This window comes from Phodopus roborovskii, unplaced genomic scaffold (assembly GCF_943737965.1).
Source record: "Phodopus roborovskii unplaced genomic scaffold, PHOROB, whole genome shotgun sequence".
Taxonomy (NCBI): Eukaryota; Metazoa; Chordata; class Mammalia; order Rodentia; family Cricetidae; genus Phodopus; species Phodopus roborovskii.
This window is the reverse complement of record NW_026126460.1, coordinates 22,919,337-22,937,056: the sequence shown is the minus strand read 5'-3', so window position 1 is coordinate 22,937,056 and position 17,720 is coordinate 22,919,337. Positions and strand designations below refer to the sequence as shown.

General features: G+C 41.1%; 1 protein-coding gene across 2 annotated transcripts in view; it reads left to right on the top strand.

The window, feature by feature from the left end:
* The window catches only part of Epha4 (EPH receptor A4), a 131,328-nt gene extending 115,882 nt beyond the window's left edge, over positions 1 to 15,446 (top strand). The window contains exons 10-17 of one of the 2 annotated variants that reach the window (XM_051190533.1): positions 843 to 956; positions 1,476 to 1,661; positions 5,835 to 5,896; positions 6,341 to 6,550; positions 8,338 to 8,487; positions 11,998 to 12,191; positions 14,734 to 14,918; positions 15,212 to 15,446. In XM_051190533.1, the coding sequence (XP_051046490.1) occupies positions 843 to 956; positions 1,476 to 1,661; positions 5,835 to 5,896; positions 6,341 to 6,550; positions 8,338 to 8,487; positions 11,998 to 12,191; positions 14,734 to 14,893 (1,076 nt within the window). In that variant the 3' untranslated portion in view covers positions 14,894 to 14,918; positions 15,212 to 15,446. The remainder of the gene's footprint in view (positions 1 to 842; positions 957 to 1,475; positions 1,662 to 5,834; positions 5,897 to 6,340; positions 6,551 to 8,337; positions 8,488 to 11,997; positions 12,192 to 14,733; positions 14,919 to 15,211) is intronic. The other variant, XM_051190532.1, reaches the window with a different exon arrangement.
* Positions 15,447 to 17,720: the final 2,274 nt, after the last annotated feature.

The window sequence follows — 17,720 nt, the reverse complement described above, 5'->3', positions numbered from 1 at the left end:
CCTATTCAGTTATTCATAATGACTAAGGGAGAGAAAAGGGAAAAGATGGACAAGTTTGGACAATCAAGGAGATTTGGTCAGTTGGTCTGGCACGTACTCAAGTCCCCAGTGCACACACCAGGAGAAAGTTGTCAGTCATGCAAGTCAGCAGCCGCCTCACAGCTCACCTTCTCAACTTGTTTGTGAGTGTGACACATGGCTAAATTGTACTCAGCCAGACTACGGACAGCATCACCTCCAACTGAATGTACTCTCCCAAACAGAATACAAGTGGAAGTCCAATTTAAGAGTCTTTATTCTCAAATCCACTGGTGGCCAGTGTTCCTCCCATGTATAATAATCTAGGCTTCATATAAGTGTTCATTATTGGTCTTATTTACCTGGTCTGGATATGGGGGAGATGTGACACCCTATAGACAAGGCCTTAGGAAAATGAAAGTGCCTCTGTGCTTGATAAGGAGAGTATTTGGAAGGGGTAGGAGTTTAGTGTTAGGACAGTGGACTAGGAGCCAGTGGCTGGGAGAAAGTATCCGAACAACTCATTCCAAACGTCCTAATAAGATTCATTTTTCTCCAGGGATGCGTTGTTTTTAAACTCTTATCCTTGAAGTGTAAGGACATTCCAGGAAGTCTGTAGAGCTGCAGTGTCTTAAGCAGCTAGCAAATTCTTTGTTTACCCACTAATGCAAACCAGAGCAAGAATTTAAACATTTTCATATGTCAATGACTGTATAGCTAACCCAACTTTTCCTATGTGCAGGATTTTTTTTCCTCGACCCTTTATGTTTATTCATATTTCCTGGGATATTTCCTTGTTCCTTATTTCCTTGTTCATTCCTTAGGTGTTAGAACTTATGTGGATCCCTTTACATACGAAGACCCCAACCAGGCAGTTCGAGAATTTGCCAAAGAAATCGATGCATCCTGCATTAAAATCGAAAAAGTCATAGGAGTTGGTAAGTGTCTGAGCATCTAATGGGTTCAATAAGCCATCTTTCTTTGTGAATGTTAAATAGGTGTGTAAATTAAAATGTAAATCACACAATTACATTCACATGTAGGAGTGTACTTGGTATATCTACATATGTAAATATTGTGTTGAGATTTCCCTTATTCAGAGTATGAATGTGATGTTTTGTAAGGAACTCTGGTGCAAATTGTGCTTATTTTCAGGAAAATGAGCATGGGGATAAAATAAATGAACACATAAGATCTGTAGCTAGACTGGTTAGACTCAGGATGTTTTAGTTCTTGGTAGCTGCAAGGCTTTGGTGAGGTTTACGTTAAGCTTGAGTTTCCTATTATAAAATGGAGTCCCTGAGAATAGTGCCTACTACAAACTTTTGTGTGTGTGTTGTAGGGAAACTAAAAATGAAATTATCACTGGGGTTCACTAGCTAAGTGCCTCATACAATGAAAGTTATTTATTGCATCTTGACTACATTTCTGGTGCAACTCCGATTCTTCTCCCACAGGTGAATTTGGAGAGGTCTGCAGTGGGCGCCTCAAAGTGCCAGGCAAGAGAGAGATCTGTGTGGCCATCAAGACTCTGAAAGCCGGTTACACTGACAAGCAGAGGAGGGACTTCTTGAGTGAGGCCAGCATCATGGGACAGTTTGACCACCCAAACATAATCCACCTGGAAGGCGTTGTCACCAAATGTACGTGGGGTCAGCCCCCTCTACAAAGCTAAGTTAAGAGTTACAGGGAAATTAAATACACATTTTCTTTCTAGGGAAATGACAGATGGAACAGGCCCACTGATTACTAATAGGAGGAAATCAGTGCAGTGCAGGACCAGTCATTAATCTTTCAGTCAGCTCTAAATGGGTCTGTGACTGCAGCTGATGCCCTGTCTCCAAGGCAGCTTGTGTGAGATTTGGGGGAAATTAATATTGCAGAGTTTTGGGTATGCCATACCATCTTTCAAATCTTTGCTAGACCAAACTGATCATCACAGGGTAGGTACAAGCAGATGGTAAGCGAAATGAATTCCATAAAAAGCAAAACAAAAGCTCTCCACACCTTGTACTGGAAGCTTAGGTTCCAGATGCAGGGAGCGAAACTTGGGAATCTTTATTATATTGGTGGGGGGACGGGATTCGCTTGTCTGCTCTGCCTGATTTATGGCCGTTGCTATTCAGCATCTATGTACAGTAACACCTGGTTTGAACCTTCCTTCTTTAGTCCATTAGCATTCACTGAGCTTGTGAACCATGCTTCAGTTAAAATCCGACACAGCTCAACAGATGCGTTTTTGTGAGGCAAACCCTGTGTACATCTGCGTGGCTGACTAAGACTGGCTTATAAAGTGCCACATGGATAGGGCACCGAAGCAGTGTGTGTTATTGAAGGTGGCTCTGCTCCAAGAGCCCTACTACCTAACTACAGTTAGTACAAGTCAAGGATCATGTAAGCCTGGGGCTCTGTCTTCAGTGAAGCCAAGATACCTCTTACTTGATTTAAGACAGCTGTGAAAAGCTTGTCAATCAACAAGTGGCAAGTGTCAGCAAGGCGGCTGCCTCAGTGAATGAGAAACAGGAAGGGGAGTAGAGTAGGTTAAGTAGGAAAATGTAGTAAGCCACAAAGTATTTGGGAAGAAGAAACCAAACGGTTACTTTAAAAAAAAAAAAAAAAAAAAAAAAAAAAAAAAGGGAAAGCAAGCACCTCAAATTTAAGCCAACATCTGAGTCTTCTAGTAACAATTTTTAGGGGCTAGCAAGACGCTTTAGAAGCTTAGCTTATAAATGTGCTTGCTGCCAAGCCTTGTGGCCTAAGTTCAGTCCCAGGAACCCACCTGATTAGGGAGGAGAGAGTTTAACTCCTGAATCTTGTCCCCTGGCCTTAGGACAAGTTCTGTGGCATGCATAGCCCCATCCCGTGACTAAATGTAATTCAGTGTTTTCTTTGGACAGCTTCCTGGGCCTCTTGAATGTGTAGGGTGTGAGGGTTAGGGGAGAGCCATCTAAGCTTCCGTTCCTAAAGGACTCGGTAAAGGTGGTACCAGTATCACGAGTCTAGCATCCGTGTTGAGAATTCAAGTGACCGATGGTGAAGTGTATGCTCACACCTCTCTGGTGGTAGCTTTGGTGGGTTGGGCAGTCGTTTGTTTCGCTGCTCTCATCTATAAAAGATGGGGATAAGTAAAACCTGCCTTGAAAGCTTATTTGGGGGGGAATAAAATATTTAGAGTGGTTTGCACAATGGCAAATTAAACACATTCACCTCTTGAAGTGCTCACGGCGTTATTATGTCTGAAGGAGTACACCATTCTTCACATTGAGAATTCTTCAAAAACGGAAATCCAGTGCTGGGGATGTATAATTTTCTACCTCGAATGAAGGCTATAATTAGCATAGAATAGTTCCATTTGCTTTATAAGATTGGTTTTACAGACAGGATATTTTTTTCTGTGGCCTGTGGCCTTCGAAGCTGCCCAAGCTCCTCACTACTTTAATTAAAAGATAACATTCCGGTTAAATACTTCTGCAGGTCCCTTTTCTAGAAAGGGGGCTCTGTTCAACTGGGGTGTTTTTCCTGCTGCAGACAGTGATTTTTCATAGCACCTCTACTGAAGAGAGAAGAAACAGAGGATCTTTGTGTTCAAGTCCCACCTCGCCTTTAAAAACCTGGAGCTATTACAGCTGTAACTGTTACAAACCACTGGGTTCATTTGCATAATGCAGTTGTGGCTGAATTAGAATGACTTAAAAATTTCCACCACAGAAATTGTTGGGGTCCCCCTCCCTTTCTGCTACCCCCCAATCCCTGTGTGTGGTAGGGAAGCAGCCATCTCCATCCCTGAACCCACCACTGCTCAGTTTAGAAGCCTTTCTGTGAAAGAAGGTTTTCCCTCTCTTGTGCAGCTCTGAAAGATTGGAACAAATGGACACTTAATAAACAGACTTGAGAATACAGAAAACTTGTGAAGGTGGCAGGAAGAGGCAAACTAGGGAGCTAAGAGGTTGAAAGGACCCAATCAGAGTGTGGTTTCATAGCATAGCCAATCAGTTCCCAGAGAAACTTCTAGATTGAGGGGAGGATCATGAATTCTCCCCACTCCTCTCTTTCTTGGATCATCTCTTTGGAAATGCTCCAGGGGCAACCAGTGAAATGGAATTAGGTGTTAATGCTTGGCTGGGAGAGCCGACTTTTCCTCATTAGTTGACAAAGTATCTTTTGATTGAGGCAGGATGATTAAAACTCACATAAGTGATTTTGTTGTGTCCAAGGACTTGTAGAGGACAAAGCACTGAGACCTCCCTCCTCCCACAGGAACTGAGCAAGGCGAGAAAGTCGATCCCAAGGACCCTTTTCAGTAAGACCAGAAGTGTTCCTAGCATCCTTCTGCCTACACCATAGATCCTACTTTCATTTCTCACTGGAAGTCTGATTGGGGTCATTCTCTAGTGCTTGCCTCTGAAATAGGCCTTAGACATGACAGTAAACATGTATGGAGAGAGGGAGAGGAGAGGACATAATAAACTGGACTTAGTTGAAGTTAAAAACTTCAAAAGCCTTGCCTCTGAAGTAAGGACATTTCTTCCCCACCTCCCCGCCCCTCACCCCGCTAATCCTCAACTTTGAATTGAGAAGGTACTGATTTAGAATAAGGAATACTTTTTTAGCAGTGAGATATCCCAGCCTTGACTACATCACTAAGTTCACTCAGCAAGAGAACAATAAAACAAGTAAATATTTTCATCTGCTCAGTTTTTTGTTTTATTCATCAAAGGAGATCTTTGGCTTTGTCCTGTCACACATTTTCTCTTAGTAGAAAACAAAACAAAACAAAAACCAAGGACTATACTACATTTGTTGGCATCCCCTTAGAAAGAAGTAATTTTCGTCCTGAATTCATTGCCTGCGACTAAGAAATTAAAGAAAGGTTATTTTCTAAGAGCCCCAGGAGAACTAAAAAGAAACAAAAAGGTTCATTCCCCAAGTCACATAGACTATCCAGTACTGAAGTCGAGTTCCTTTTCAGATGGAATTCTTTGGAGATTTTATTTATAATTAATTTATTTATTAAACATTTCATGTAACATATTTTGATCATATTCTTTCTCCTCCCCCATCTCCTCCCAGATTTACCCTACTTTCCTACCCAATCACCTTCCTGTTCATTCTCTCTATAGGGCAAAACCAAAAAACCCAAAGTTCAAAAAAAGATGTGTTTATTTGTTAAGATAAGTTGTTAAAGGAAGCAAATAGAAAAGATGAATGAGATGAGAAAGGACAGAGCTCAGAACCGGAGCAAGAGAAATGGGGCTGAGTTCTGTGTGGTGTGAGTTTCAGGTTATATGTTTGAATAATGAAGTATTCAATGTAATTATAGTCCTACGAAACTCAAGTTTCTCTAAATAAACAAGAAGCTTTCTCTGTCCACAGACTTTAGCATCATAGAAGCTGCTCTTCTGAGGATAAAAATCAATGAGTTACTAAAAAATTTCTCTCTCTCTCTCTCTCTCTCTCTCTCTCACACACACACAGACACACATTTCAATCGGCCTGCCCATTTATCATTTTCATTTGTTGTTTAAAGAGAGCAATTATCCATTCATGTGATTCCCTGGGTACCAGAGGCCACTTTAGTTAAGGACCCTGTCAACAAGCCATCCAAAGGGTTAACCTTCCAGATGGAATTTAAGCCTACTTGTCCTTTGAATATTTCATTCCTAGCTTCCCACAGCTGAGGCATAAGCTTGGCTTGTTTTAATTAAATTAGATCGCACAAGACAGGTGTCTTGGCAGTAAAATTTTGTACAACCCATTTTTATCTCATTAACTGCATGGCTCATCAAGGGCTTTTGTTTTTCTTTTGGAAACCATAGGTAAACCAGTGATGATCATAACGGAATACATGGAGAACGGCTCCTTGGATGCATTCCTCAGGGTACGTATCTACTTCCTATTAGACCATGGGATACTAGTATCCAGTAATATACAGTAACTAACAGATTCTTTGTATACATTCTGTTCAGTTGCATTCACTGGAATTTTTTCAGCCGGGTGAAGGAAGAGGAGAAATGAAATCTGATATGATTCTTAAGGCTATTGAATAATCCATGGGCAATGAGGGGAGTATTTGATTTATTCTCACACCGTGAGAGTCATAGATTGATTAAACTTGGACAATTTCCATCTATCACAGGAAGCCAACCCAGCTCCACTCGTGAATTAGTGACTTTGCTCAGAAGGGTCCGGAAATAATGCCGAGTTTCATTGCATGCCGGATACAGATATTCAAAGAGAACGCAGTAATAAATGCTTGGTGATAATTGATTTGGCCTAATGCTAATGGGATTGTTCCCCCCCCCCCACCTCTCTTCCTATGTAGAAGAATGATGGCCGATTTACAGTCATTCAGTTGGTGGGCATGCTCCGAGGCATTGGGTCTGGGATGAAGTATTTATCTGATATGAGCTATGTGCATCGAGACCTGGCTGCTAGGAACATCCTGGTAAACAGCAACTTGGTCTGCAAGGTGTCTGATTTTGGCATGTCCAGGGTGCTTGAGGATGATCCAGAAGCAGCCTATACTACCAGGGTAAGAAACGTTTGCCGCCTCTGGCGTGGCATCCACTCCGATGAAACTGATCCTTCCTTGTCATCTTGATGTTGGAACTCTTCCTATCTCCCCCTCCCCCCCCTTGGAGTTTACTTATCCTTCAGGCCCTCTCCATATTTCTGCATTCATTTTTAAACCATGCCTTAAGAAAAAAGAAAGAGGCACTCTGAAGCCCACTCTAACAGGTATCCAATGACAAGCAAAATGAATTCTCTTTCTCCTAAATGTTCTTGGGCAAAGAGTTCATGAACAATGAGGAGGGTGTCTTTAGAACTGAGCCAAATGAGAAGCCACTATCAAGGGTAATTACTCAACAAATGATACATTGTTATGAAAATCAGGAGGTTGGATGACTTATTGTGTAGGTATGCATACATATACTGTATCCCAAATATATATCCATGTAATGCTAAAGTTCTCTTCATTTCCTGATTTTTTTTTTTTTCTTCTTCCATTTGTACTACTTTCCCTATCTGAGATTTGCTACTTGGTTCTTTTTTGTTCCTCAGGGGGCAAAATTTCTTGCCTCTAGATAAGCCGGTGCAATGTTTCTCCTTGTTGGATAATAAATTTGAGAATGTTTATAGTGCACTTACCAAAATCTAATGGCCTTCAATGTAGTGCTGATGGATAAGCAGGGGTTGGTACACAGTGAGGGGTGTTCAGGGTAGGGTCAGGATGTATGCTCTCTTAGCCTCACGATGAGAATATGACATTCAAAAGGAATAAACACAGTCCTCAAATAATTTTGATACCCTGGCCAATCCCTTTTGAACCCTGAAACTGTCTTTGATGAGCTCAAGAGGCCTTTTATTGTTGTCTTCAATATTGGGAGAGAAGAAACATTATACAGGTTTTTAGAAATATAATTAGATCCCTCAGCAAAATGATTAAGGAAAGAATGTGTGTCCATCTGTAGATAAAGTGTATGAACACGGTACATGGCATTTTCCCAGTGAACCACAGAGCAAGAAAGTAACCCAGGCAATTTATTATCCTGATGAGTAAGCCCTAATAAAGCCAGGGCAGTCTAACATGATGGCTGCTGGAATCGGATGCGAATGTAAACTCAAGTCCCTTTCTCCAGGTAGAACCTCAAGAAATTTGAAACTCTACTAAAAGTACTTGGGCTAATCAAGAAACACTTTCGGGTGCTTAGTGTAGTTTTGTTTGGTTTTGGGGAAACATTCCATCCTAGTTGGTTAATTGCTATATTTGTGATTTTTTTTTTAATGTTAAACAGTAGTCTTTCATTCATGGAAAAAAATACTGACTTTCCATATCACCTTTTATACATACTATGTTTGCCATGCTTCTAAAGACTAAGAAGACAGTGTCGTGGGTAGAAATGTCCAAACTTGGCTTCCTTTGTTCATTGTTTCTGATACAGTGTTAAGCACTGCCTTTCCAAGGCTGGATGAGAGAGAATGTAGGAAGAAGGCAAAACAAATGTGAGCCTCAGATTCTTTGATATGCCCCAAATAACATACGTATTTATGTAAAACCTGAGATTTCCTTTCTATAACATTGCCCTAAGCAGCACTCAGAGACTAATTAGACAGATCACTCGTTCACTTCCCTGTGGTTAGTGAACACACATGAGAACTACCTCAACCTGGAAGGCTTCAGTCAAAAAGTCTAGTATTACTGAAAGTACCTGTGAATGCTGCTGTCTCACTTGTCAAGTAGCACTACACTCAGAAACAAAACTGGCTGGCACATGAGTGGAAAAGTTAGGAAATAACCCATAGTTGCAATCTTCACAGGGTGGCAAGATTCCTATCCGGTGGACTGCACCAGAAGCAATTGCCTATCGTAAATTCACATCAGCCAGTGATGTATGGAGCTATGGAATCGTTATGTGGGAAGTGATGTCATATGGAGAGAGACCGTACTGGGATATGTCCAATCAAGATGTGAGTTTTTACTCCAATATTCAGGAAATCCTAGATTACTGTATGATTAAGTAAGCATTGGGTTTGAAATGATAGCATGAAAGTTAATGCTCTTAATATAAATAAGTATGCTTGTAATTTTATTCCACATTGTGACCAACAACCAACTTGATTTTAGGACCAAAATTAAATAGATCTCTTGGTTTATAGATAAACAATGCAAAGATTGTGAGGAAGCAAATTTCATATGTGGTATAATTTTCACAAAAGTTTTGTTGGAAAAAAAAATCTAGTGAATATTTTAAAGCTGGTATAGTTGTAATTAGACCTTGGCCCTCAAGGACTCTTAAATAAAGCTTCGCTAAATGACCCTTTGTAAATTATGCACATCCCTTTAAATGTACCATCTGGACTCATTCGTAAGGGAGTATCTACGATGCATGCAATTTCAGAGACGCATTCAATAATGACACTAATAAGATTCCAGGCTAATAGAATTTAATTACAGACATCTCCAGTGAGGAAGGAAAAAACAAATGCAAGATAGAGTAAGTCCCAGATCAGGGATTTCCTAGAGCATGTCTTAGGTAATTCTGGAAAAATTTGGGGGATTAGAAGTAAAGTGACCCCCGCCCCCATACCTTTCAAACTTGCCTAGTATTTACTTGAGGTAGAACATTATAGAGGAGTGTTTACAATATAGTATTTGATTTATCAATTAAAATGATACGTTGATTTTCATGTGGAATGTTGTCTGCCTATGATGCCTCATCCACCTAACTCAACTGGAAATTACAAATCTCTGACAGTTAAAAACCCAGATACACCCAATAGAATGTAGGTTCCTATGCACAAAACAGTGGTTGAAGCAATGGGAAGCCAGGTATTCAAATCTAAGTGTGTGTGTTGGGGGGTGGGTTTCCTTCACTGGATGTAGCCAGTTTAAAGACATTGCACCATTCATAAGAGAAGGCTCACAGTGGATAGGATGAAAGATAACAGCTAGCTTGAGTGACAGGCAATTACTGGATGAAAACAGACGGGAGCTGAGTGTGTTTGAAGGGGTTCTAGCTTGTAGATCTCTCCAAGTATTCTCTCTCAGCAGTATTTGCATTCAGTCCCTCAGAGACAGAGGTAACCTTAATGAGAATGGCATGTACCAACTCACATATTATTTGGCAGTCAGTTTCCTTTATTTCAGTGGAGAGTTCCAGCTAAATAAGTGTCTACTAAAGAGAACAATATTCTTGCCCTACCTATTCTCACGCCCAATCATTTTGACAGTTTCTGTATTTCTGTGTAAAGCAATTTGGGTGTTCTTTGAGTGACTTTGAGGCCATTTCTTCCTCACAAATAATATTGATACATTATTCATGTATGTTTGTCTGTCTGGATTTTGGGAGCAATGAAAATCCTCAGGAAATGTAAGTGACATTTTGGGCATATGGCAAGTGGAATGAGGGACACTGAGGAATATATACCAAACTTAGTAATTAAAAAAAAAGACTCACTGAGCTGAAAAACTTGCTTTATTAATCTAAAAGCTGTCTTCCCAGCTGGTCAGCGTAATGCCAGATGTAGCACAAGTTCTAATTGGTCTTAATAATAAAGACCCAGAGTCAGATATTAGGGGATAAAAGCTGAAAGATAAGAAAAGCAGAGCAGCCAACCCTTGCAGTTCTTACCTCTAGGAAATCTAAATCCTCAGACTGAAAATGGATGAGCTGTCTCCTGCCTTAAATCTCTGTTTGCCCAGCCATCTCACTTCCTGTCTGTTTGTACAGACCTCCAGACCTCTATGGTTAACTAGTGGCTAGCTCTGCCCTCTCTGATCTTCTGGCAAGTTTTATTTGTTAGAGTACAAACAAGATACCACCGCAGGTCAGGCAGGGTAAGGAGTATTCATCACTTTGAGTTCTCCAGACAGCAGCCCAGTGATGTTTGCATCCTCATCAATGGAGAATGTTCTCATCAACTCCAAAGCCAATACCATGTGCTTGGAAAGATACAAGGAATAAAAGGTTCAGACTGATATAATACGTTTGTCAAAATTACGTGCAATGAAGGTACACAAGACAGAGTCATCTACCTTAGAAGGAGAAGCAGATAATGCTGATATAGTAAGTTGGATTTATCCCACAAGGAGCTATTGACTGCTGAGAAACTGGACTGCAGCAGAAAATAGTCAATTTGAGTAGATCTAGACTCTGGGCACAAATTTGACTGCTATCTTTTAAACCAGAGCACTGCTTCAAATCTAGCAGACATCTTTTGACGGAGGACCACCTCTCAAGTGTGATTTTTCAATATCTTACTATATCAGCATTATCTGCTTCTCCTTCTAAGGTAGATGACTCTGGAACTTTGCCTTCCTGGCAGAGATCATTTGGGTAGGGGCAAAGAAAAAAGAAAAGAAAATAAATAAAAGTGCTCATGAACAAGGCCTCTGAGTAAGAACATTGTGAAGTATTTCCTCTCTTTGAATTTGGCAGGAGCCTGTCAGATCACCTACCTGAGATTTGCATGCCAGTGGAGATGGGAGGTTTAGGAAAGAGACAGAGAGAGTGAGCCAAGCATGGTCACTGAGGCAGGATGGATGGAGTGTAGGAGGCTAGTCGACTGTTAGATCCTATCCCTAAAAAACAAAGGAGGGAGAAAAAAAAAATGAAAGAAAGGGAACTAATGTGCTGTCTATGATGACATATTAGAAGTGCTGAATTACCATGAAGTTGAGTAATTCCTTTATCTAATTAAGGAGGCAGACAAACTACTCTGGATGGTCTTGATAAATAAGACAATGGGCACCTACTGTTGAAACTCCTTTTATGTGTAAAGTCATATGAATGCATTGTCCAGGTGGTGGTGGCACATACATTTACTCCCAGCACTTGGGATCTCAGAGTTCCAAGCCAGCCTGCTTTACATGGTAAGCTCCAGGACAGCCAGGACTACACGGAGAACCTCTGTCTCAAATAACCAAAAACTGAAAAATTTATATTAATTATTTTGAAGAATTGACTTATTAACATTTTGTATAGACTTAGCATCATACTGTGGCCAAGACAGACTGGGTTGCTGTCTTAAGGCTGCAGATGTCCTAAAGGGAAAATGCAAGGAATCTAGAAATGGGTACTGATGCTCACATTGTAGCTACTGAGTGACGGAACATGGCTGAAGAGATGCCTAGGGAATTCCAACTTGGAATGATGTCTGCAGCACTGGGTGGATTCTTCTGGAGTGTGTAGGTGTGCTGATGCTGAACAGCAGAGTGCAGACAGAACTCTGAGGGGCTGTCTGTCACCAAATTTCTGACACCATGCTGGGATCTAATTAGGTTCTAACTCCTTTGGAATATCATTGCATCGCTAGTTCAAGTTTCAGATTGGCATCACGTTGCATTAAACAGCTGGCTTTCCTCCCCACCACCCCCGTTGCCAGCAATACCTAGCTTTGGCTTCTGCGAATGGGTTGGAGCTGTGCCCATGCTTAAGCCACTGGCAGATTATCACATTGTCCTGTTGTTTTCTCTAGGTGATTAAAGCCATCGAGGAAGGCTACCGGCTACCCCCACCGATGGACTGCCCCATCGCCCTCCATCAATTAATGCTGGACTGCTGGCAGAAAGAGAGAAGCGACAGGCCTAAATTCGGGCAGATTGTCAACATGTTGGACAAACTCATCCGCAATCCCAATAGCTTGAAGAGGACAGGGCCAGAGAGTTCCAGGTTTGCCATGCTTACTAATAGTGATATATAAGGGACTACATCCTATGTAGTGGGCAAGTGTAGTGCATCCTAATTCCCGCCTTCGCCTAGTTGCAGGCCACTGCTAAGCTCTGCAACATGGATAGCTCCATCCTCAGTTACTCTGAGCCCAAAGAAGCACTGCTTTATAAAAAATGTAAAGGTCCAGAGGTCATTGTTCACCAGGACGTTTCCTTGAGAGAAAAAGCTTTACAGTCACAGGTCACAGGTCATAGTTGGAACACCTATTTGACACCAGACTCAACTGGTTTAGATCCTCTTAGAAAGGCTTGTAGGTTAGACTGGTAAGCTAAAGTCTCAGGCCTGCATCAGGTGAGGCACTCAGGTGGCTCCAAATCTGAGCTCCTTAAAGGTGTCTCTTTTATTGGGACACCTTTAAAAAAAAAAAAAAAAGAAAGAACATTCTAGCATGTGGTAGTGGCACGTGCCTTTAATCCTAGTGGATTTCTGTGAGTTCCAGATCAGCCTGGTCTACAATGTGAGTTCCAGTATAGCCAGAGAAATTCTGTCTCAAAAAACAAACCAAAAAATGTCCCTCTCATCCATGTTAGTATGTCTGAGACCTTCCAGACCTTTGAAGTTATCTTTCAAACAGCCTTAACATCTTCTGCAAGGGAAGGAATATATTTCTATCACAATACAATAAAAATGAACCCCTGGAGTACACAGTAGAGGAACCTTCTAGTCTCTGTGCTCCTAAACCCTTCCCATTGGCCACAGGACAAACAGGGTGATCGTCAAGCTCTGGAAATAACACCAACCATGGCTAAAATTCACATCTTACTTAAATTGGGACCACGTGTAACTTTACTAACTGAAGAAAGACATCTTTTGCCATGTGAGACTTTTTTTTTTTCTAGTCTTAGGTTACAGAGGCTCCAAAGCCTCCTTTCCAGGTCTAATCAGTTTCCTCAGTTCCCAGGGAGAATCTTCTTTGCCTTGTTCACCTTCAGCTGGAAGGGAGAGCTAGTTGTTTAAGGCCAATTCTTTGGCATTTGGTACCTCTCTTAGCATTTGGATAGATATTCAAAGCTCTTCAGCACTAATAACACATAATGCCAGCTTTGCACTGAAGCCTAGAGCTTAATGACGAATATAAGATTCTTCTTGATAATGTTAGTAACTTGAAATTAGGAGAATTTTACCTTTTTTGTTGTGAACAGATGCTGAATTTTATCAGAAAATTTAGACAACTGGAATAACAGATACAAAGGGAAGGTTGGGAAGGCGAGTTATTTGAACACAAAATTTATTGGTGTAAAGGGGGTTTTTGTTAAAATATTTCTGTAAAGGGGAGATAGTGAAAATTTAAATAATGTAGGTAAAAATGAGAACTTTTCAAAGGTCAGATTAATTCTGTATTTTAAAAAAACCTAGGCATTATAATAATAACATAATAATAATTCTGGGCACAATCACAGCTTCAGGCTAAAATGTTAAACTCAGGCACAGACTTTCTATGGTTCTGAGGGAAAAGAGAAGTTTAAGAAGGCTGTGGGAAGTTTCTATGTGGGAAGTTACAGTACAGGTTATGAGATGCCTTGGAAGGTCTAGCCTGTGGTCATTATTCTGAAGAAGACTAGGTCTCCCAAAAACTTTCATGGATGGGAAATTCCTTGTAGATTTCCATCGAGAGGGAAGTCAGCATGCCTGAGATCTGTCAGTCTTGACTATAGATATGTTAGTAAACACCTGGCTTGAGGATGAATAAATTAATAACTAAGTTAATAAGCAGACCTTTGAAGTTATTGGAGTGACTACTGAGAGAGGAATCAAGGAGCACGTACCCCAATCCAAGAGCAATCAAAGCGCCATTCATTCTTCGATCTTGGCACACGTGCGTGTCGGGTGTGGGTTGATTAAATATCAGATTAACTCCTGGTTGGTGGGAATTCGTGTCTACAGACCTCTGAGAGCATGCCAGATTTGAAGCCCCCAATTTTCCTTCCTTGAGCTTCACTGAGGGTTCTATAGTTCCCTACCTAATGTCTGTGCTATTTCATCATCGTGGAAAGTGGATTCTTTCTCCACACAGTCAGGAGTACTATACCATTCAGGTTCCTTCATCTCCTTCTAAAACAGTCCGTAGAACAATCCTGGAACTCCAGAAGAGGATCGGCAATGTTCCAGAAATGTGTTTGGGAGATAAGAGGAGTGCATAAGACTTTGCATATAGCTTTTGAAGGAAGGCAGATCCCTACACATCTTCATACTTTATCCTTTGGCTAGGGTATAGGTTTGTAATTGACTCCCGGTCAAAGACTGCACAGGTTTGAGTCACAAGGGCTCCCCCATCCTCTACCAAGTTAGGATGGTCAGAGCCCCAGTGTGAGATTCAATGTCCAGAGCAGTTCACCTAAAACAAATGCCATTTAAAAAGAAAGTACATGTTAATTTTAAATGACAATTATTCCCCTTACGCTTCCTTGTTTGGCCCCTTGTTTCCCTGCTCTGTTGCATGCAATCTGATTTATTTGTTTGCATATTCTCATTCCACTTTCAGACCAAATACAGCCTTGCTGGACCCCAGCTCCCCTGAGTTCTCGGCTGTAGTATCAGTGGGCGACTGGCTGCAGGCCATCAAAATGGACCGGTATAAGGATAACTTCACAGCCGCCGGGTACACCACGCTAGAAGCTGTGGTTCACATGAACCAGGAGTAAGTACTCAGCGATGTAACACCAAAGGGTAAATCTAGATTTCATAGTATTTTCCTGTTTCCCTTTGAGTTTCATAATCATTCCCTACTCATTAAAAACAAAAAAGAAAGCCGGAATGCCTGTCATTTTGATAGAATATAATTTTACACGACCTCTATAGTACCTGCATCATTGTATTGGATTGCTTAATGGAGCACGTGTACACCTTCCCTGTACTGTATTAAATGTGGCTGATTCAAATGTGTCTGCATGAAGCCTTGAGAAGGAGGTTCTTTGCACCCATAACTTCTCTCTCTTTCTCTCTCTTTGCCTTACCTGCAGTGACCTAGCAAGAATTGGCATCACCGCAATCACACACCAGAATAAGATCCTAAGCAGTGTCCAGGCAATGAGAACCCAAATGCAGCAGATCCATGGCAGGATGGTTCCTGTCTGAGCCAGTACTGAATAGACTCAAAACTCTTGAAATTAGTTTACCTCATCCATGCACTTTAATTGAAGAACTGCACTTTTTTTACTTCGTCTCCGCCCTCTGAAATTAAAGGAAAAAAACAAATATCCGCAGCGTTGCTTGGTGTATGAGATTGCTGAAACCGTGGGGCTTACATGAATGACCTTGATCGTCACATTTTAAACCCGGAGCCAGTAATTTCTCAGAAGTACTCTGTCCATCGCTGGTGTGTAAAATACGTGTACTTATATAAATAAAACTCGGCCTCCAGAGTTTTGATGCTGTATTTCCCGTCAGATACCGGGTTTTTGAAGTCACCTTTAATCCTCTCTCTGTTTGGAATTTCAACCGAAGGATTTTGTCTGTGGCATCAACTGTAGTCATCACTCCTCACTGGAACGAAGACCGCTGTGCCCCAGGAGCATTGGTGAAGGACTCAAAGGTGGCTGTCAAGGCTTGGTTCACACCACAGAATAAAATCCTGGTGAAAGCCACGTGACTCATCCCTACTGCCTCTTTAGTGCCCAGGACACGGTGGATTTCTGTGACAGGGGTCTAGAAAGAAAAGAAAAATGGATTTTTTTTTTTAAATGCAAACCCCCAAGCCCTATTACCCCTGACTGAACAAATGAGGTCTCTTTGGGCCCGAGGCTGTGCCATATATGTCTTATTTGGGAATGCTACAAATTTATCGTAACTACCTTATGGATAGTGGGCTGTGACAATCCTGAATGGGAAGTTTCCACACTTCCTCCTGCTTTAAAGAGGCACCTCCCAAGTTTACAAGGTAAGTTAAAAGGATGTGCAGTGGCTTTCTGGTAAGAATCTCTCTCTATCTCTCTCCCCTTGCTTTCCCCAACCCCCAACTTGATTCCACTGAAACACTGAAAAGCGTTCATATTGGATGCCAGGTTGTGAGAGATTCCAGTTCTCTCTTGGTACTAGAAGAAATCAAAACCAATATGGCTCCCCTGTTGTTCAAGAAATAGGTGAGGGTCATGTGGAGAGATCCTAGACTCCTCACTGGCTGACTGCCTTTCCGTCAAGAAGGGTCCTCGTGACCTTTGGTGCCATTCACTGAGGCCAGGCAATTTTGTTAACATCTGTAAGTCAGATCTAATGTTAGGGGCCTTTGGAACTACTGAATTATGTGCCCCATCTTTTGGGAGAGTCAATTAAATAAAGAAACATTTTCTGACTTAGCCAGTAACCCCAATACAGACTAACTTACCTCAAGAGGATTCAGAGATGTGTCAGTGGTGGGACTGGGTATGGCTGTGACTTCCTCATTACCCAAAACTGACCTACTTTTAAAAATCCACCTTTTATCTCTAACTCCATTAGCAGCATCCAATGCCTCTCTATTTTCAGTTCTAGAGCTTTCTTCATGGCACACGTATATTATGTGATAGATAGTTCATTCCTAGATGCAAAAGACCTAACTTTGTGCTGGAATTTTTGTTTTAACTTTCAGTTTTATCACTTAACCGAGAGACTGGCTGAGTGTAATAACCTTTCCCCCCCCTTTCATTTTTTTTTTTTTTTTTTTTTTTTTTTTTTTTTACTCCCTGAAAGCTGTTTCTTATAGACAGATAGAGTAAGGAATGCTAACTTTGATGCTGTCAAATCCTGACAGTTTATTTAAAAAAAAAAAAAATTACAACATTAGTTGTAAAAAGCTTTTCTGTTTCCAAGGAATATGATTTTTTTCAAAGTACTCTGACTATTTTTGTTTTATCGCTGTTTTTGCTGAAGTCTAGGAGTTCTTGATTTTCATGCTAAAAGCTGATGGGGTTCTACTTTTTCATTTTGCTTTGTTTTGTTTTACAAACACAGTTTTGTTTAAGGAAAGCTGTGGAAATTCGGGGCGTGTGCTGGTTTTGTTATTTATATTATTCTCTCTGTGTGTGCCACATGTGTGGCATGTGTCTGGAGGTTAGAGGACAGTGCACAAGTTGGTTCTATACATGTGGATACCAAGGATTGAATACAGGTCATCAGGCATGACAACAGGCGCTCCTGTTCACTCAGCCATCTCACTGGAGCAAGTACATTGTTCTTGATCTCTACAGTCCTATTCCAGTAAGAAAGCAAGCATTTTGGACTTACGTGTGAAGTGGAGACAGAATATTATCTTGCCAGTACTCATTGAGTAAAAGGATTCCTTTTTCTAAAAAAAGCTACCAACTTGAGGCTTGACATGTTTTTCTAAACACTGAACGTGTTTAAAGCATAACCTCGCTGAATACAAACAAGTGAGCACTATTTTGCAGTGTTGAAGGCCTCGTTGTTATTATGCCTTAGCAGGGATCTTTGTCTATGAAATAATATGGACGGTTACATCATTTGAAGGCCACCTTTTGAGTCGTAGTTTGTGTT